General features: G+C 41.7%; 1 protein-coding gene across 4 annotated transcripts in view; it reads left to right on the plus strand.

Moving 5' to 3' along the window:
• Positions 1–20,972, plus strand: part of Ntrk3 (neurotrophic receptor tyrosine kinase 3) — a 399,848-nt gene that overhangs the window by 339,060 nt on the left and 39,816 nt on the right. For 2 of the 4 annotated variants that reach the window (XM_021166476.3, XM_029479478.2), the window contains exon 16: positions 10,963–11,037. The exons of the other annotated variants lie outside the window; for them this stretch is intronic. In XM_021166476.3, the coding sequence (XP_021022135.1) occupies positions 10,963–11,037 (75 nt within the window). The remainder of the gene's footprint in view (positions 1–10,962; positions 11,038–20,972) is intronic. 4 annotated transcript variants of the gene reach the window in all.

Genomic DNA, 20,972 nt, shown 5'->3' on the forward strand with positions numbered 1-20,972 from the left:
AATTGGGACCTGGGGTTAGAATAAGGTCTGCTTGACCAAAATGTTCTTTCCAGTTTTATAAGTAGTAAGAATGGTGGCTGGTTCTGCATCACCTGAGGTAAAATCTCTCTGTGTCTTGATTACGTGTTTCTTATTGTTAACTGGAAAGAGGTCATTTGATGAGAGTCAAGTGGTTAACAGGGTGCTGAGGAAAGCCAGCCATCTATAAAATGACTTGGCATTTCTTTTACCTTTAAAATCTAATGATGCCGATTAAAGTCAAATGACGTTCATAATCACAGGTTGCCATCATGTTCCTTGCTCAATGTTTGTATTTTGGGAGGCCCATCTAGCAACAGCCACCCTTCCTTCTCTACTGCACAGACTGTGTGTTCTGAAGAGGAGCGTGGATGAGTGTGTGCTTGAATAACAAGTTGTTGTTAATGGCGATCTTACTCTGCAGCCACAATGGGCTTTCTCATATGGATTCTCAGATTAAGTATCTCAGATCCACCTACACACCTGGGAAAACTGAAGACCTTACCCATCAGAGGCAGAAATTGTGTTTTCTAGCTTACATTCTGATAAGAGCTGTTCCTCATCCTAAGGACTGGTCTTGACTAATCAGGAAAGTTGTTCTTCTAGAGGTAGAAATAAGGCTGGGAGCTTCTAGGTTTGGACAATTACTCCATCCATGCCACTTTGGTTGGAAAACTACCATAGAGTGAAGGAGTCACTCTTTCTCACCTGGTGTGTCAAGCAGAAGTATGGCCACCTGACTGCTAATCAGTAGAAGAAGTATTGGCAGCTGTGCAGACAGGTCCTTGAGGGATACTGACTTCATTGGAAGTGTTTTGGCACTGTGGTCTTAGGCATTGGGTTCTTTTAAATAGACCCAAGAAAGCAAGGAAGGAAAAAGACACTGACTGTCAAACGTTTAACCCTTCATGAACCTTTCTAGTGACCAGACCCTGTGGCTGAGCATCTATGTTCTTTGATTGCTTTGAATCAACTCTCTTGATATTTATACAGAGCAAAACAGTGAGGAGTTGTATCCCATTCTATCCTGTTTATTAGGGGTAAGTCTAGATTCCTTTAGGAAAGGTACAAAGATGGTAGAGTTGTCATTAGCCCTTCATCTAGTTTTCCTTACTGCAGAGCCATGGCACCTTTGTCAAAATAAGAATTAGCAATGGCAAAGTGTTTATTCAACTTCAGAGTATTTGGAGTTTTTTTTCAGTTTTCTACCATCATTCTTACAATTCCAGGAGCCCAAGACACCACATTAATGCAACTGATTGCCCTTTAACAGCAGTGGTACCGCTGATGTACCTGCACTGGGGCTCAGGATTCATAAAATAGATCAACTCTCAGGCAACAACAAGGTGCATAGTCACTAAGAAACCCTAACCCCTATGTTGAGAATATGTTGTGACTCCAGGTTTCAGAAATAATTCCTTTGAAACTATTCAGTTCTGAACAATCCAGAACTCACATGTGGGTAAAACCTTAGTTAATTTTCTCTGGCAAGGTTTGGAATAGACTAGGCTAAAGGAGGCAGGGGAATTCTCTTTAGACTCCACAGTGCCTGGTCTGTCCCATTATCTGTTCATTTCTTCAGCTCTGGTATAGGTTTTATAGTGCTCATTAGAAGACATGGCACAGAGTGGACTTCTCTGCAGACAGATGCTATACTATAGTCACTTTGAGTGAATTTAGAGACACAACTTAAATGCTAATGTCTATTAATCTGTGCAAAGCTGCCAAGAGAAAGGAACACAAAGGAGGGAATCAGTAGCTAATTATAGTAGGAATTGCAACCTCACTTCCTCGATTAAAACTAGTGGATATGAACACTCATTATCTATCAAATAACAGACATTGTAGAAATGTAGACATCTAGTGAAGGATGGAAATGCTTTTAGAACTCTGGTATCAGTGAGTGCTCTGTGTCTTTATCAAGGCATCACATCTATTGTAAAATGTCAAGCTTGGTCTGTAGTTCTATATTTCTTTTTCATATTGTGTCTTCTGTGGGGATAAGTTTTTCATATGATGCTAAGAGTGGAGGAAGCTGCATTTTGGTCTAATAGGTGGGAGGCACAGCTAAAAGGATAAGAGAATGCCAGTTTCTTTATCCTCTACTATTGCTTTGACCTCAGGTCAAACATGTTCATTTTCCCATCCCCTTTCCCTCTTCTGATTGCCATTAGAAAACTACTTTGAATTTTGAAACAGATATTTTTACATAAATACTTAGATCTAGGTTTGTGACTGAGGTTTAATTTGTTCTTTGGGACTCTAAGATAGGCTAACAGAGTAAAGGATTGGCTCCAGGAGGCAATTCCTTTATATTATTTTTCCAGAAATTGGGGTTATCTAAATCTTTCTTGCATCTATACACCCTAATACTGTCTTCTTTCCTAGAAAATTCTGTACTTCATTTCAATCTAATGGAACAGCAGGGGTAGCTATTGCAGCCCAAGCATTCTATGAAAGGCAAAGTGGACATAGGAAAGGCTTTGGTGCTTTAGGCCTTTATACTGTATATGTGCAGTATAATGAGGTAAGATGACCAGGAAACTGAACTACACACAAATGGACTCTAACATTGTTGAGAACTTGTTTAAGACATTTGCTCTCAGTGACCTAAAGAATATTGTCCTAGGGAGAATCCTTCAATCTTTGATTATGGACACTTTATACCCATTGACTACTGCGATGGCTAGAAGCCCACTGTGTTGACTACCGATGTGAAACAAATCTCTTTCTTGCCTATGCTCAAAGCTGATCTTTTGTAAAGTACCAATCTCCTGGATTTCTCTCCACCACCTTGACTTTCTCATCTCAATCTCACAAGTGTGGTCTTTCCAAATACAAACACCAACATTTTCTGCACTGGATGGATACATGGCTGAGACTTTGGGAAGTTACTGAAGGCTTTCCTTCATCAGTTTTCCTGGAGCAAGAATAAAAGTCTAGGACTCAGTTCAGTCATTAAGTCATGTTGGAGACATCAGCTTTTTAGTAACCTCAACTGTCAACTCATAGAGTGGAATGGTGCCTTCTTTTTCAATATTTTTTCATATCAGTAAAACTTTTCCTCCAAGTAGAACTCAGAACATAGATATGTAGACAGATAGACAGACACATGGGACATTAGAAATCCATCTTCCTTGATATGAGTAGTTGATGAACAATCCTGGGTAGTCATATTGAGTTAGAACATAACTGGTCCAGACAAGGGACCATGAGACTCTGTGCCACAGGAGCAGAAAAGGATTGAAGTTACCACCAGAATATCACTGGGACTTTGAAGGCCACAGCTGAAGACTCAAAGTCATTGCCATGTTGGACCTTAGAAACAAGTAACTGTAGTTTTGGGTTAGGATACATTTTTAAAAGTGTGTATTTTAGGCCACCCAGTCCCCTCTACATCCTAAGAAGTTTAGAAATAAATGAGAAGTTCCAGCTCCTTCAACTCTAAAGAAACCTCCTGTGGGATCCTTAAATGTCACCTCTGTCGTCCTGATGGCCCCAGGCAGGCTGGCATCAGCATCAAGCCAGGCAGATGGACTGTTGGCTTTGTTCCAGGGCTGATGGGATTCCTTCCTCAGGTTTCCTCACTTATCCATTCCAGCTGTGGCAAACTGATGTGATAGCCAGTGAGCACTCTGTCTTTATAATTCTTGGCACTCTTTAGAAGTGTGACTGACATTTGTCATCATCTCTACCCAGAATCCTACATGTTTCAAATAAGCCTATCTATCCTCTGTCCCCTGGGAGAAAACTGACATACACTATAAAATAATATTATATCTCCTCAGAAAAACTAAGAAGATTGGAGTGATAAAAATGACTGTGTACTTTATACATAGGCAACTAATTATATTTTGTTTATCTTGACTGACAAGAGAACCAGTGGAGTGAAATCTGTGCCCCTGCTTTGCTCTGCTAAAAATGATATTCTGAGAGCAGTTTCCCAGTGATCAATCTTGATGCAGTCTCATCTCTCTGAAAGGCTGAAACCTGGCTGTTCTCTTCCATCAAGGAAGGTGGTACATGAGTGGGATGGACATTATTATTGCTTGCCTGTCTCCATGGGGACAAGACAGGGAAGATGCTCCAGGAGAAAATCCCAAGAACAGGAGGAATGTTTTATTGAAGCCAATTCTGATGAGGGGAAGCAGGCTGCAGGAGGCCGTGGAGTGTGGTGAAGAGTCCCTGGTTTCTCTCCCCATGCCTGTGGAGGGTGGTGATAGATGCAACATGACAGACACCATTTTCCTTCTGAAGTGCAAAAAGCCTTTTGTTTACTGAGACAAGCGGAATATATAACATACAAAAACACATAAATTTCCATACAAATATCTTCCCTACGAGCTGTAATTAAGATATTTGCATGTAAAGAGAACAATATATTCCCTTGACTTCCTCCTGGTAGGGAATTGTGTTTCTCTCATAATCCACATAGCTCAAGAATATGTGAATTGTCTGACAAAACAGGATGAGGAGGAGGAGGAGGAGGAGGAGCTCAAGGAGAACAGAGGATCTGATCAATGCAGCAACTTTGTCTCCTCCTCCTCGCCCCCACTCTCCTATAATCCCAGAGTTAGCCTACCACATAGGACAAAGCTGGAGGTAGGAAAGGTGAGGTGAGTGCCCACTAAATCCTAAGTTAGGCTGTATTCATTTGAATCTTCAAGCTTCTTCCACTTTGAGCTATTCAACCTCAGGAAATGTACTTAAATTCTCTAAGCCTCAGATCTCTTATCCAAAAAAGAAAGAAAAAAAAAAAAAGGAGAATGAGGGAGAACAATTTCTTCTTTTGTGTGGATTAAATAAGATAATGTATGCAAATTGCCTGGTACCTATTAGGCACTCAATAGATGGTTATTATCATTCCATGTAAGTGAATAAGGGAGAAATTATATATAAGAAATTTTAAATAAGTTACATGCCAAAGTATTTCCTATGATAAGCCTTTGGTGCTGGATCCTGAAATTAAAGGAGAGAAGAGTCTACTGAAGAGAATGCTGAGATATAGAAAACAAAGCCACGCACCCTGCCAGGTCCTTCCTGGTCAAGTTAGTCTACTGCAAGGCCAAGGAGAAAGGGGACGCATATCAGTCAGTGAGGGCCTTCCTCATTTTGAAATTGCTGGCTTCAACCAACTACTATTTGCAAATGGAACCTTGAGTTTTCAGAAACAGAGCTTCATTTTCCAGACTTTGTTTACTACCAGTCTCTTTCTTGAGTATTCTAAGTGTATGTGTTCTGGTGTCTTAGGGGAAGAAGTGAAGCTGGCTGAGGTTTTACCTTCTTTTCTCTTTCTATTTGTAATGATCTTATCTGTGTCTTTTCATGGGCAACCTGAGGTCAGAGATATGAAAGTTCTTTGTACTGTGTTGGCTTGGTATAATTGCTTTTAGTCCTTCGGTCCCACTGAAGATCCTACCTAAAGGCAGTGCTGATACCCTGATAAACAGTGGCACAGGATTAGTGAATGTGTCAAGCCGGAATGAGAAGTTCTCTATCTCTTTCACTCTAACAACCACCATGACATCTTGTCTACATCTTCTCCACTGACTGACTTGCTTCAGGCTGTACAATCAGGTTGGATAATTCTGTGTACTTAGTTACTCATTTCTTTCTAGTGGAGCAATTGTCAGCTACACATAATATAGCATTCCCTGAGCAATGTGATGGTCTGTATCTAGGGTGGGAAAAAGGCATGTAGTGATATTTACCATGGATTTAGAAAAGGAATTGGTGGCATCTGTGTCCTGTTGTTCTCAGGCTTGGCATGCATTATTCCAGTCTGTGATTTTAATTTGGGGATTTTTCTCTACTCTATAATGCATGTTCTAGCCACCAGTTCTCACACACAAGTGGAGGGACTCCAATACAGCATGGATTTGAGCTTATTGAGTGTTCTTATGTTGAAAGAACATGTACAGGGGATAGGGTTTACCAGATAGACCGGCACAACTGGGCTTCACTTAGTTTACGTGTTCAAGTCTATAGATGAAACTAATACCTTAGTGTCCTAAATTATCTTCAGTTAAGCAGTTGTTTGTAGATTAGTATATTCATGCAGAACCAAAAGTAATTTGGTTCTGGATAGATTTAATGTCCTGTTACATCCCATCCTTCCAAGTTTTAGTAGTCCAGTCACATGTCTCTCTACCAGCTCAGTGACACCAATTCTATGCCAACCTGTACCCAGGTGCCAGCACTATTTTAGGCAATTATTTTTTCTTCTTGTTGTTTTGCAAAATTGAGAGGTCAAAAACTTGGGTTCTGTGCTAGAATGTTCCTTCCCAGAAGATCAATTTGTCAATAATCTTTGGGTGTTGTCATTGGATTGAACTGTTTCCCTACATACACGAACCACTTTCTACATAATTATTTTTATAAAAAAAATCTTTGATAAATCTTTGCTGAGATTTGAGCAAATGATCTGCAGTGGCAAATTTGTGGAATCCTGACTTGGAATTAAGTTAAAAGTGATCTTGTCAAACCTTCTTGACAGATGAGTTGACAAGGACACTGGAAGAGAGAAAGGGCAAAGGGTGGGAGGGAGAGAGGGGAGATGAATTGTCAAGTGCATGGATTTAATTATTAGGAGCAGAAAATATTGTCCTTTATTGGAGATCTGAGGTTCATCTCTGATTTCCATTTTAGTATGTTATGTTCACTGGCTGTTAGGAGTATCCCACTTTATATATCACAAACATGTAAACTGAGGCTCAGAGATTAATTGGTAATCCTCAGGTTGGTTGTTTTGTTTCATACAAAGGCTTGTTTTGAAGAGATTAACTATTAATATAATTTTTAAAAGACCATAGCAATATAGTATGGTCCCCTTGAAATAAGTTGGAATTCCAAGGTACAAGTATAGTTATATATTAATCCAATACTATGCGGTGTTTATTCTAATAGAGTTTTATGGCAAAGCTATTTCAAGTAAAGGAGATGAACATTTGGTATGACTCAGAGATGGTTACAGTGGCAAACAAGGAGACTTTAATTTAGGGGACTTGGGGATTCCACTGTTCTTGTTGAAAAAGCAACAGCAAGGGAATTGATCCAAGTGGGGTCCGAAGATAGTAACACAGGTCAAATGAAACTCAATGAAAAGTTAAAGATGCTAGAAGTAAAGCAGGTAATGGTCACATTCCGGGCACGCTGTCTTAATATCCATAAGTGTGTTGTAGGGAGGAATTATTTTAGCATATGTTTATTATGAAAATACATACTTAAGAGTACAAATATTTGGTTATTATAGCTTGAGATGACTTCAATGGAAATGCCTTATTCCATAAAATTTATATCACTTGTACCCAACATTTGACATATATATATATATATATATATGATATGTATATATATATGATATGTATATATATGTTTATATATCATGTATATGTATATATGTGTATATATACATATATATATGGCATTTTATAACTGTTCTTTAAGTGAAATACAGCAGAAGATAGACATACATGTTAGTGAATGATCTCAATGATGATTTACAGCTTTAGTGCTGGAGATGCTAAATGAACACATGGCTAGACTTTAGTAAACAGATGCTTTGTGGAGGGTGGTCCTTTCTTATTTTGGTGTGATGAGTGGTTTCTGCTTCATTTTTTTTCAATAATTTATTTTTTTAATTCACTTTACATCCTGATTGCAGCCCCACTCCATTCTCTCCTCCCAGTCCCACCCTTATGAGTCCTTCCCTCCATTACCCCCCTACTCTCCTCAAAGAAGGGGAATCCCTTCTTGGGTACCATCCTACACTGGGGCATGTAGTCCCAGGAGGACTAAGCACATCATCTCTCACTGATACCCGGCTACTGTCTCATTTTTTAAGGCAAACAGTGTAGGTAGGACTAGCAAACTCTAGAACTATTTAAGACGTGAGGATGGTGAAGATTAGTTTAGTAGGCCTTAAGTGAAAATAGGAAATTCTGGGTTGTAGGGCAGTAGACTCTTTCTCCCCACTGATTTTCTAGAAAATCCATACACATGCCTTTTCAAGGTGCCACAAGGCACTCATACATTGGGTATGAGGTTGCAGTTGGTGACTGCAGAGTTTTGCCTTATTCTAAGTCTACGATACTAAGAACATTTCTACAATAGAGATTCCTGAAATGAAGCACTGTAATGTTAGGATCCACTATGCATGAGCAAAGAACTGTCAAGTGTGTGTTTCTGTGATGCTGAGACATACTAGAGTAAATCTATCCTACCCATATCTTCAAATTCACAGCTCTACATTCAAATTCATAGCTCTACATTCTTCCCCAAATCATGCCTCCTCTGACCCTTCTCTACCTCAGCCCTCTCTGGAACTATCCTTATCCTGCTCCAAACTGTTGTCCCTCTTTCTACTCTAAGAATTTACCAACCCCTTTACATTAAAGAAAAAAATTGCTTAACCTTTCTATCCCTACCAACATTCATTCGTCTTTGCTAGTACTGAAATAGGTAGTTTTTGTCCTTTAATTTTCATTTGAGGGGTTTCTGATCTTACCACTTCACTGATTATGACTTTGGATGGTCAGTACTTATCTCATAATGCCCATATTTGAATGTATTTCCTCAAGGGTAATCATTTATTAACTGTCTAATAAACATCATTGTTAATAACAGCCCCATTTCTGACCCCTTCCTTACTCCCACCAACTTAGCATCATATTCCCATTTAATGCCTGGGTGATGTCTTACTTTTCAATGTCCCCCCCCTGCCTTTGGCAGTCCTTTGCTTCTCTCGTGGGTTTTTGTGATTCTTTCTATTCAAAGTTCTGAAGTCATTAGTTGAGAGCCAACAGCTTTTCATGCTTAGAATCCTGTTTTGCTTTTAAGCCTCTGTCCCTTTTTTTCTGTGATTAAGACATCTATAAGCTTCCTCTAGAGGGCTCACTGGGAATTAAAGCTTTGCTTTTTGGAAATAAGCAGTACCACCTCTTTAGACAGTGGAGTAGTACCACAGGCACAGTATCACCTCCTCAGACAGTGCTGTGGAGTAGCCTGTTAGCATGCATGGAAGCTTGCATGGGAGGTCCTTTAAGGGGAATCTTATTTGAACATATCTTTGCCACCTTCTGACTATGTCTAGCTTCATGGCATCTCAAGGTCACTTGTTCTTTGCAGGAACCCTAGTCCCATCATTCTGATTTTCATTCTTATTCACCCTCTCACCTCCGATCATTTAAGATCCTAGAGTGAATCCTCATTTCTCCAAGATATCAGTCTGTGCTCTGAGGTCTCCTTCCTGAATCTGCTACAGAAGCTCTGTAATTCTATCCAGTCAAGCCAGCATGAGTCCTGGTTCACATGATGACAGTATACTCCTCTCCACAGATGCACAATGTTCTCTGTAGTTGCTGGAGAAGACTGCATGAACAAAATATGACTCACAGAGCTTTGACAACGGAATTTATTTTCTCAGAGGTCGAGGCTAGAGTTCCAAATCAAGGCATAGGCAGCTTTGACTCTTTCTCAGGTCTGCCCCCCTTACCTTGTAGATGGTCACCTTCATAAGATCTTCCCTCTATAAGTTTCTTTGTTCAGATTGCTACTCTTTAAAGACATCAGTCATAGATTAGTGCCCAACATAATGACCTATAAATCTCTTATATATGCTATGGACACAATCTAGGGAAGTGGGAGTTAACATTCCAACATAGTAAATTTGTATGAGGGACACAATTCAGCCCATAATCCCTTCTCTGTCAAACTGCCCATCTGTCTGTTCTTTTCTTCATCCTCCTTGTTATTTCCTGCTGTCTATCTCACAATGTCATCAAAACCCACCAAGTTCATTTTATCATCTCCATAGGATGGGTTTCTCAGCCTTACCCTATGAATTTGTACACATGGACTTGCTGCTTCATAAACAGGCTCCAATGACCAACTTCATCCTTATGTGGTTCCTTTGCCTCTGGCTCTATAGAGATGTAGGCTGTGTGTGTCTTTTGTTCTTTTAACAGAGTTCTTGACCCCAGAGGTGCTTAAGAGAGGTCAATGCTACATGATTGTGAATCATTCCTTAGAAATAGCCAAGCTTAGTCCTGTCCTCTAACTTTTAGAGAAGGGTATCAAGGGAAATGGGACTTTCCAGGGGATGATGAAGAATTCAAATTCAGATTCTGTTGACAGTGGAAGGAAGCAGAGGGTGCCAGTGTCCATGCAGATGACACCAATATACATGGTGTTCAGCTATCTGAACTTACTGACCTACTTTCCAAACAGGAAAAACAGGAAAAGAAAGAAAATGAAGGATTCTCATACCATGGGAATACTAGTGAATTCATAAATTTTCTGCTAATACAAGAAGAATAACTACTCCTTCAGGAGCTTTGGAAAAAATGCCTTTTCTTTGACCTAAGGGGTTAAGAATATCAGATAAAATGCACTTCCTTCTAGAGTGGTAGTGGCTGGGGCACTAATCCTGTGGAAAGAAGAATTGACCCATAAGCCTCTTGAGCTTTGGTGGTCCTCAGAGGCAGAAGTTGAGTGGTATGGACTACAAATAGGGCTATGGTGGTGTGGCATTTAGGTAGTGCATGAAGCATTCTTTTTTTTTTTTTTTTTTTTTTTTGGTTTTTTCGAGACAGGGTTTCTCTATGTAGCCCTGGCTGTCCTGGCACTCACTTTGTAGACCAGGCTGGCCTCGAACTCAGAAATCCGCCTGCCTCTGCCTCCCGAGTGCTGGGATTAAAGGCGTGCGCCACCACGCCCGGCGCATGAAGCATTCTTGATTCGTCATCTGAGTGTAGGCAGTCAGTCAGGAGTCTGCCTAGGCATGTAGGACAGGACACTAGAGGCTATGTTCAAGAGAGACATCTATTTCATTAAAGACAGGCCTGCTTCCCTTCTCTCCCCCATCCCTCTTTTCTCCTCCCTCTTCCCTCATCCCTTTTCTTCTCTTTCCTCTTCTTCCCTGCTCTCTTCCTCATTCACTGTCAGGAAGGGCCATGCCAGAAGGGCCCATTCAACGTGTCGTGGCAGCAGCAGAGGCTAGCAGCGTCAGCAGCTTCCACAGTGAGTCTGGATTTCGTTTCTGGGGCCAGGGGATGGACAGGGTTGTCCACACACTGACAGCTTGCAGGCTTTGGAGAGGAACTTCCATGTACGGGAGGCTGCTGCCAACTTTGTTTTGACTGTTTTCCCCTTTATGGGGGCATCAGTTAACTTCCATGGAGGTTCCCTGCCAAAGCTTTTGGTGTGCTTGTGTTGTCTCATGGGGATGCAGCATGGTGGGGGTATGGGGCCATGATCTGCTAAAAATAGGTGCATATCTTGATTTAGGTGGCTGTCAGCAATTCTGTCCAGGCCTGTGTGTTGGTGAAGGCTGGAGGCTCTGCATGAATGGTGGTTTGGCTGCTTTTTTTGCATTTCAGGAAGTGTGGCCTTGAGTCTTGCATATACTTTGGTTGTCTGATGCTCCATAAGAAGTTCCCTTGAGGGATCTGAGAATACCATAAGCAGATAGGCCGATGGGTTGGAGAGCAGAAATTGTGTACTTGATCTCAGATGAATCCTGGTCTAAAATGATGCTGACATTCAGGATAGTTACTAAAGGGCCAGAGTAAGTAAGGCATTGTGGATATTTGGGGGAGATTTCTATCTCCCCACATCGAGAGGAGATCGACATACTTCAGATCCAGTAGAAGGCTCATTGGTCCAGTCTTGGTTATCAGACTACATCCATTAACCTCTTTCCACTTTTTTTTTTTAATCAGCATTCTTTTTGTTCTGTTTCTAGAACAATCCTCAAAATCACAAAATTGACCCTCATTTAAAAATCTAGCAGAATCCTTGTTTATCACCCTGAGAAACTTCCTCTCCAGGCCAGCTGTTGTGTTCAAACACTGACTGAGTGTGACCTTGAATGGAGAAGCTTTGGTTTTCTTATATGTGATCGTCTGCCAATGCTGCAGTCTCATAGGCAGGTGCAGGGAAACACTTTGAAGATTTCATTCAGTTCCCTCCTGATTTGGTTAGGGAGGTAAATTAAGCATAGCCTTCCAGCTTCTCCTAGAGCCCCAGTTTCATAGGCTTCTCACTGACACTACTACTTAGGTTCAGTTTGTTTAATTTCCAGCCTTGTGCTATGTGACACCTGCAGCCAGAAGGGTTGCAAGAGCTCAGCCTCTACACTTGCTTTCAAAATGTCACCTGTTTTCAGTTACAGTAGGGTCCAACCATTGGTTTCAGGAGTTGACAAGTTTTACCAAAGTGCTAAATTGATCAAAGGTATTAACTCATTGGAACAGTTATTTATTATAAATTGATCATGTGTACTTGATTATTTGGTCCCTGCTAGCATGAATAGAGAAAGCTATTAATACTTAAACAGGAATGGATAGCATGCATTGTACCCTCCTCAAGTACATTAGGACAATGGTGAATAAAATAGGAAAAAAAAATCTCTGTTGATAATTAGGGAAAGCAAAGATAAAGTTTAAGATATATCACAAATTAAAGTGGCAGGTCCTCAAAAGAAAACTAACGAAGAGAGTAGACAGAGAAGTATGTGATGTTGGTAGTGGTGATACTAGTTTATGTGTGTACGTCAGCACATGCATCTATGTGCAGCTTTAGGTAGGATGTCAAAGCAATTGAGCTGCTTAGAAAGGATAGTGCATATTTTATCTAAGTTCTCCAAGCAGGACTTTTATAATTTGGCTAGTTTTTTCAAAAGCAAGTCTGAGCTAAAAATGTCCAAAATCAAACGAAGAAATAAATATAAACTTTAGATAGCAAGGAGAGAATATTTGGTGGCCATGCCTTGTCAAAGTAGGCTTTGCCTGGTAGTTAGCCTAGCTTTCGTGTGCTAGAATCATTACTAAGGAGGACATCAAAAAGTGCATAAGGCTGATGCATTCATTTTAGAAGCAACTTTGTAGGGAGTCTCTTAATTTGTGATTTACGTTGCCATTTAGGATATCTTAAGGCTTCTCTTTCTTCCTTCTGGAATACCAAGGGTGGAAGTGGGAATGGTAACTTGCATTTGACAAACGTCTACTCTAGGTGGGTGCTTTGCTAGGGATTTCTGAGTAAACTTTCTCATTCAGCCTACACTGCTCTCACAAAGAGGTTATCACAGCCCCATTTTGAGATGAACACACTGACATTTAAATGCAAAAATAAAGGAGAATGGAGCCAGAACTGAAACCCAGATGGACCAATGTCTGAAGTCTCCACCTTTATCATCAGTCTGAGTAACCATCTTTGGGTATCAGTTAGCATAAACTAAGGGATTGAAAGTACAGTGGGACTCCCTAGACTACCCTGTGATGTATGTTCTAGTGTGCATGGCTGGGTCAAGAACTAGACATGTTAGGTGGTGTCCACGTTGTTGTTGGTTGTGCATGAAGGCAGAGCAACATCCATCTGCTTCTTCACACTGTGTTCTTCTCGGGAATGGGGATGGCCCTTGGAAAGTTGTTTCTGGAGCATGTGAGCAAGTCTTCTTATGTGATGTTCATGTTAAGCAGAGATGAAAGTGTGACCTTGGTGTAAGAGGGGTCCTGCTTCTCATGCACATCAGAAGGAGGGCCAGTGCATGGTCTTTGGTGTACTTAATTGATGGGGAGAATGCATGCAGAGTCCTAAGACTATCCAAAGGTGTTTTGATGGGGTTGGGTGAAAAGTTGAGTTTGAAGATTGTTTCTAATTCCTGACTGCCTTTGTGATGTGAATGGAGCACACAAACGCCCCTCCTTGGGTTTGGGGATGCTATCTGTGAGAAGCAGATGTATGTGGACCACACCTCAAAGCCCATGCTTACATTGAACAATATTAGCTATGCATCTTTGAATCTGTTTGCAATGTACTCTCATATGTATTCCAGGCAAAAAAAAAAATCAATATCTTGCTTTATACATAAGATGGACTCTTGAGGTTCCATGACCTCCCCAGAAAAGTCACTATTTAGACACACGAACAGACCTGATATAATAAAGAGAAGATGCATCTTAGGATATCAACATTCTTCTCCAGTTTTTCTAAAGGTTGCTGTTTTTCTACCTATAGTGGCTTTGTTACCTGAACTTTCAGAACCTATTTATCCCAGGATAAGTGTTCTGCCCTTCCAATGGCGATTAATTTTTTAACTGCTTAGCATCTTGCAGTGTGATGTCCTGAATATGGAGTCTCAATGTAAGTCAAAGCAAGTATCCTTAAGTTTTACAGGGTGTTCCTTATAGACAGAGGGAAGTTATTCCTTACCTTCCCCTTCCTTTTCTTTACCACTCCAATGACAACGCCAAGAGAGTGTATTACAGGCCTCTGAACACCACTTACTGTAGTCAACTCATTATTCCTCTATGACTTCTCAATCACACCTTGGTTCTTCAAAGCTTATGGGCTGTTGCAGGGTTTTGTCCTTCACTCAGAAGCTAAAGAACAAAACTTCATTCTCTTTCCTAGGATACTTCTCTCTGACTTACAGTTCTGAGTTCCTTCCCCGATAAAAACAAAACACAACAAAAAACAAAACAAAACAAAATGAAACGAAAAACCCCAAACAACGCTTTTCTTCTAAAACATTAAGCCCTTTCAGCATTGACTGACTTCTCCATTTTGTGTCTGTGGAGGTTCCTTGAAGTCCCAATGGGACTGGAAGTGATTAGTTCTAGTTCTTTTTGGGGCTGGTCATCTATGGTCTATTCTGCCCTATATAGGGCACGTCTTAAATCTAAGTAAGGGTTAGTCACTGCTAGAAGAACAATGGATAAGCCTTAGACACAAGCATAAAAGGGCTGGTCAAAATACATTTTCATCTGTGAACTTGCTCTGAGCCCCAAATGTATGTATGTATGTATGTATGTATGTATGTATGTATGTATGTATGTATATTTCTGTCACTCTGTGCCTACCTGTCTATCATCTGTCTACCTATTTATAATTTTACCCATCTGTCAGTCAGTCAGTCAGTCAGTCAGTCAGTCAGTCAGTCAGTCAGTCATTCTGTCTGTCTATCTATCATGAATGGGAATGCATGTGGGCCTGCTCACATAAAGGCCAGAGGATAACTTGCAGGCATCAGTTCTCTCATTTCACCAGGTGGGTCCTGGTGAATGAACTCTGGCCTTCAGGCCTGGTGGCTTTACCTGCTGAGCCACCTTGCTGCAGGCACACTCTTTATACCAGCATGCTAAAGGGTAAGGAGGTTATCTCCCCATTGAAACCAACCCATGCATATACCCTTCTCATTGCATGTCTAAGATCTATAGCAGGTGACTGAGGCAGGCACTGTTCACTCCTCTTTGGGCTGTCACTATTTAAATTGTCACTGAGGCTGTGGGAGAGGTCTGATTTCATTGAATTTGTCTTTAAGCAAAGGTTCATTTAAAACACACTGTAATATTGATAGAGCCAAACATCACCATAGTAAGGTTACCAAATGTAGTATTCTATACCTCCCTGTTATCTAAAATCATCCTGTGACTTGAGAGACTTAAGATTGATCTTTGGAGATGGGCTAGGGGAATGAAAACAATAATCTGTGAAAGGTGCCTCTCATTCACATGGTACCTCAGAAATTTATAAAACCAGATGGATCCATTGTGCACTCCCAGTACTAGTTCCCTGGGTTCTATTCGGAATAGGTGATCTCTCCTTTAAATAACAACTAATCTCTGAATTCTTGGTTCCCTTTAGCACTATAATGATATGAATAGGTATCTAGGGTCAAGCAAGTCCTTAGAAGAGGATACCAAGAGATTCTTGGGATGAGGTAGAGCTCAGGTATTCAAGCTAAGGATCTGTGGGAGCCCCTCAGGAGACAGGAGGTTTCCTGGATATACCATCCAAGGTTGCTCACAGGAAATTATCCTAGTCTTTGTCTTCTGTTCTTTGATCAGAACTTCCTTTTCAAAGGTGGTCAAGTGCATTTGAAACCATAATTGCTGTCACAGACAAATGGCTCATAAGAAATCCATATGTCTAGAAGCATTGTGACACCACCACCAGTGGGTAGACACTAGGAGGGGTGATGAGTTCCGCTGTCTCTGGGCTGGTGCCGGCCTCCTGCCATCAGGAGTTAATTTCTCTGATGCTTATTGCTGATTTCTTCTCTCCAGCCACTTGTGGTTAACCCTGATGGAAAACAGAAGTCCAACAAGATCTCCAGCCAAAATGCTTTTACATGTACTTGGCTGAAGAAGCTGTCATTCAGGGTCACAGGGCGTGAACTATCACATGATGTCCTATGGATGATAAAACCCTGGTGTTTAAGGGCATGTATGGCAGAAGGTGGGTGAAAGGAAACAGTTGTTGCTTTGGCCTTCATTGGGGAAGCCCATTTCTGCAAGACCTTCCACCTTCTACCTTATTTTCTCTTCTTGTGTTCATTTCTAAAATTGAGGCACTTAATCCTAGGAATAGAGACAAAGTTAAGAGTTGAATTTTCCAGTGTTTTACTGGGATTCTTTTAGCTCCAAGTAAAAGAAATATCTAACTCAGAATCCTTTAAGCAGAAAAGACAATGTGACATGTTAATAGTAAATTCAGAAATAGGATTATTTCTGGTTTTAGACCAGGACCCATGTAATAGCACCAGCTTCACCGTATGCTGGTTTCTCTGTCCCCCTTCTCGTTCCCATGTAAGCTTTCTTCTCATTCCTCCATTTGTTTTGTCTTTGACACTGTTATTACAGAAAGAGATATTGATGGGAGAAAGATGTCCAACCAATCAAAGGAAACATATTCTGAATTTTTTAATGATAGATATTGTTGTGGTTGCACAGATCCCTGGAGACTAAGATCAGCATGCAGGATTTGCCTTTCCCAGGGATGGCTGAGTATAGGAATTCAGCTGAGAAATCATCAGTACAACCTCTGCATCCAAGCTGGACATCATGCAGAGAAAAGTCATGACCAAGGAGGCAAAACCCTTGCCTGCTTGCCTTTTCCAGTCTGTCTATGAGAATGAGAAGCATGGGATGCCGTCTGGTGTCATCTTTATGAGTGCTGTCTGGGATGATGTGAGCCCTCATTCGACTTCATTGCATCTGCTGATATGGATATTTCAGAATGAAAATCCCCCTTCAGCTTTAGTGGGGGTGTTTATAGAAGACAAATTCTAAGCTATCTAACACATTTTCCTAAATCTGCTATCCCAACCCATAAGCTTGCATGCTTTAAAACATCTTTACTGCTCAGTCTTCCTTCAACTTGGAAGTGCACAAAAATTTCAACTTGGTGCATTCAAGGCTGCTGACTTTTAGAGTTAGAATATTTTAAGCATAAGTCTTGTGACTTCCATATGTTTTAAAATAAACTACCTATAACCTTTCCCCCTTTCTTTACTTTCTTTACTACTTATAACCTTTCCCTGTTCCTATCTGTCTGCTTTCCTCCATGCAAAGTGGGTGGTGATACTTATTTCTAGAGCCCAGTGTCTCCGGAGGGTGGATGAAGCCATGCATCTTAATGCACTTACCATGTATCATGGCACTGGGTAGTGACTCCTACTAAAGTTGCTCTTCTGTGGCTCTGCTCAATGAGAAATGGGTTCTCTCTATGGCCTCAAAGTTGAAATACTGAGACCATCTTTTTCTTCTGTTATAGTGGAGGCCATAAATTTAGATGAAGATAAAGGCTCTCTTCCTGGAGATTACCTACTCTAGTGCTTAGCCTGGCTCATTTTGGGGGAACCCACTTGATAACTCAAGGAAAGATTGAACTCTCAGTAGGCTGGAAAAGCTTTTAGAAACAGGAATGCATGTAAAAGAGTAGGGCTGTGTTTGTGAGAGGGGAAGCTAAAAACCATCCACTTCCTATTGCTGGCTTAGCATTTAAGACTTTCTCCTGGGTTGGTCCTGAGAGTATCTACATAGCCCCATCTTACATCTTCTAACCATGAAGAGAAAGCCAAGAACGGAGCTTGCTTGCAAAGGGAGATGGTGTTACACACAGCTGACAGATTCAAGAAATAGCCTGAAAAGTCACATGCTACATGGAGCCTGAGCTCTGAGCCTCCATCCTGTTCTGAGACTGCCTTCTGCCCTTGCTTCTCTGCAGAACAGCAGGCTGAGTTGAAGTAAGTGGGTCCTGGAACTTTAAACTTCTCCCGAGGCAGGGAGGGACATTTTGGAATTGTGCAGTCTCTGCTTCACTGGGACTTCATGTTTTGAACTAGGTGATACCTAGAGATCAATCCACATGGTTCCTCCTGAAGCCTATCAACCTACCTTGTAAATAAGGACATAGGAGACTATGTAGTATATGTAGTATCCTGAGGTCACCTGAGGTCGGGCTCTCACTCTCATTGACTTGATCACATATACAGACATGCATGTGCAAGTGTGTACAAGCACACACACTCAGGCACACACAGCTCTCTAGAAAAGCAGACTCAAGGCTGTGAATACTATAAAAGGCCTTTATTCAATGTGCTTCACATACTGATTCAGATAAATAATTATGCCCTGGATAAATTCCTGTAGTCTCTGAGCAGAGAAGACTTTTTAACAGTCCCTCAGTCTAATACATCATTATTACAGATGTGAACATTGAGACTGGAAGGAACTCTAGGCTTCCAGAGACCTAGGGTCACATCTTGTCAGGACTGTGACAAAATTGCGGGTGACCTGGCTCCCAACCCAGTGCCTTTCCATTGGATTCCATTGCTTTCACTAGCTCTGGAACTCTGCTGTCTCCCTTCCAGTATGCTGGAGGTGTCTCTGGCCTCTGTCATGGTAGTGTGGCTGGGTCAATCAATACCCCTCTCCTGGAATTTCTCAGGGGATGCCTAACTAGGTACTTGTGCTGAATAAAATAGTCACGTAGCAGCTTGTGTTGATTAATCAGTCTGCAGTTCACAGAATCCTCCAGCCGCCGCTGTTATCAGCCGTCTCCAGGCTTCCCTGAGAACAACACTCTGCAGCTTCCTTTTTCTAAGTTGAATCCCCTCCTTCCAGTGAAGATGAAGAACTGTAACTCCTTCTTTGTGTGTGTGGTCCTGCAAGTGAGCTCTTCCCTCTCGAGCTGTATGTATCCATTCTCCAGGATGAAAGGGTTTTGTTTCATGACTCAGAGAAGCATCACATTTTCCGCTGGGTGAACAGGTGCATTTTTTCTCAAGAAAGCTCTGGGGTATGCAAAGTCCCATTGTCCCGACCCTCCTCTGAGCTGTCCCAGCAGCCCTCAGTGAGGTTAGATGAGGGAGCCAAGAGTTTGCCAAGGCTGTGCTTCTTCTTCATATTGCCTCTCGTGATGAGATTCCAACTTTCCTTAGCCGGGGGAAGCAGCTATGGATGACAGGTCTCTGCTGTGGTATGTATTGTTTACTGAAGTAATTAAAATATGCAAAGTACTCCAAATCCACCCCTCCCTCTCTTTGCACTTCTCTCGATCCTTCTGGCATTTTCAGTTGGCAGTTAATAAAATGTAAGGGGGCCCAAGGGCTCTGCTCTCCCTCCAGCTAAAATGACTAATTTGGAGTGATCTGTAAGCTGTAGTTGTCACCCCTGCCAACAGCTGTGCCTTTCTGGTTGATATGCTGACCCTGCAGTCCATGACCTTACTGGAGAGGGAAAGTCAGTGTCCAGACGAAAAAGGGAGCAAATGCCTGGGTTGCTGTTTGCAGCAACACACAACCAGAAAAGACTTCATATCTTTCCTTGAGGGTAGCTTCACTCTCAAAGTGCTGCAGCCAAGGACACTGGAAATCGATTCCCTAATTCAGCTTAATCACTACCATCCCTGGCCACCAAACATCCCCATCTCCTTACCCATCGAAAACCACACCCACTCACTTAAATGATCTCAATGCTGGGCTCAGAGATGACTTTATGCTAATATGAACATACAGTAGAGCAATCGACTGGCATTCCCACATCTACCCTCCCACACTAACGCCCACAGTAACTGTCACTCTGACTGTTCCTCACTAATGTATATTGAGAGTTACCAAACTCCAGGCACCTTGTCCAAATTTCTATGGCTTGTTTTTACTTAATCCTCATGAAAAATCTTATTAATACTTAATCTATGGGGAAACTGAGATTCCAAAGGGTGAAGTGATTTCTCCAGGTGACTTGGCTGTAAGTTTGTGTCTTCATCAAGATGTGCTATTCCCACTTTGAGGGCTGCTTAGGAGGGAGATGGCCCTTTTCTCTGTCCTAAGGTTCTGTTTCTGAATCCATCAGTTCTTCTAACGGGAGATCTCTCCCTTGCCCCGGGGGCACTGAAGAAAGTACACAGGGTATTGAATTTTCCAGAAATGTTAGGCCTTGGCTCAGTTAAGCTCTTCTTTGGGCCCAAGCACATGGCTGTTTACTTGTCTCTCCTCATCCCAGGCAGCCTTTAGGAAGTCTTGTTTCTGAGAGATGAGTGCTATACAAAGGTATTGTGTCAGAAGAGTCTTCACAAAGATCGGAGGAAGAGCACACGGTGGGCAAAACCTCCTAGTAGGTGACTTGCAAGCAGCCAGCAATGATGCAGGTGTCATGCCACTGAAGGAGATCATGTTGTTGTAGGAAACATGCTGTAGGATCCTTTGCTCTTGTCAGAGGAGCTGCCTGCTGATGGCTGTCCTTACAAACATCCCTTAATGAGTCCGAAAGTCCTGAGATGAACGGAATCAGGGGCAGCAAGCAGAACCTGTTTTACGCTGTCTTCTTCTCAGGCATCAAGACAGGGCCCTAAGAGCAGATGCACAGGCTTCTCCTAACATCCAGATGTAACTTCTGGATGACATATCTCACCAGTGTGGAGTCAGGAGGTCGAGAACTGTGGAACTAGAATTAAGAAAGAACATCAATTAAGAAGATCACTTGGCCTGGGTGTCTCATCCAAAGCTGAGGATGCAGGCCAGCTCTCATCCTCAGTTTCCCAGGAAACGGGGTCCTGCTGGGTCATGAAGAAGAATATTCATGGACTGTTGAAAAGCTTCTCGGTCTCATGGTACCTGTGGTGTGTATCTGTTGTCAGTTCAGAATCCTACAGTAAACTCACCATCCAAG

The sequence above is a fragment of the Mus caroli genome, unplaced genomic scaffold (assembly GCF_978045245.1).
Source record: "Mus caroli unplaced genomic scaffold, Mus_caroli_1 scaffold_8, whole genome shotgun sequence".
In the NCBI taxonomy this organism is placed as follows: domain Eukaryota; kingdom Metazoa; phylum Chordata; class Mammalia; order Rodentia; family Muridae; genus Mus; species Mus caroli.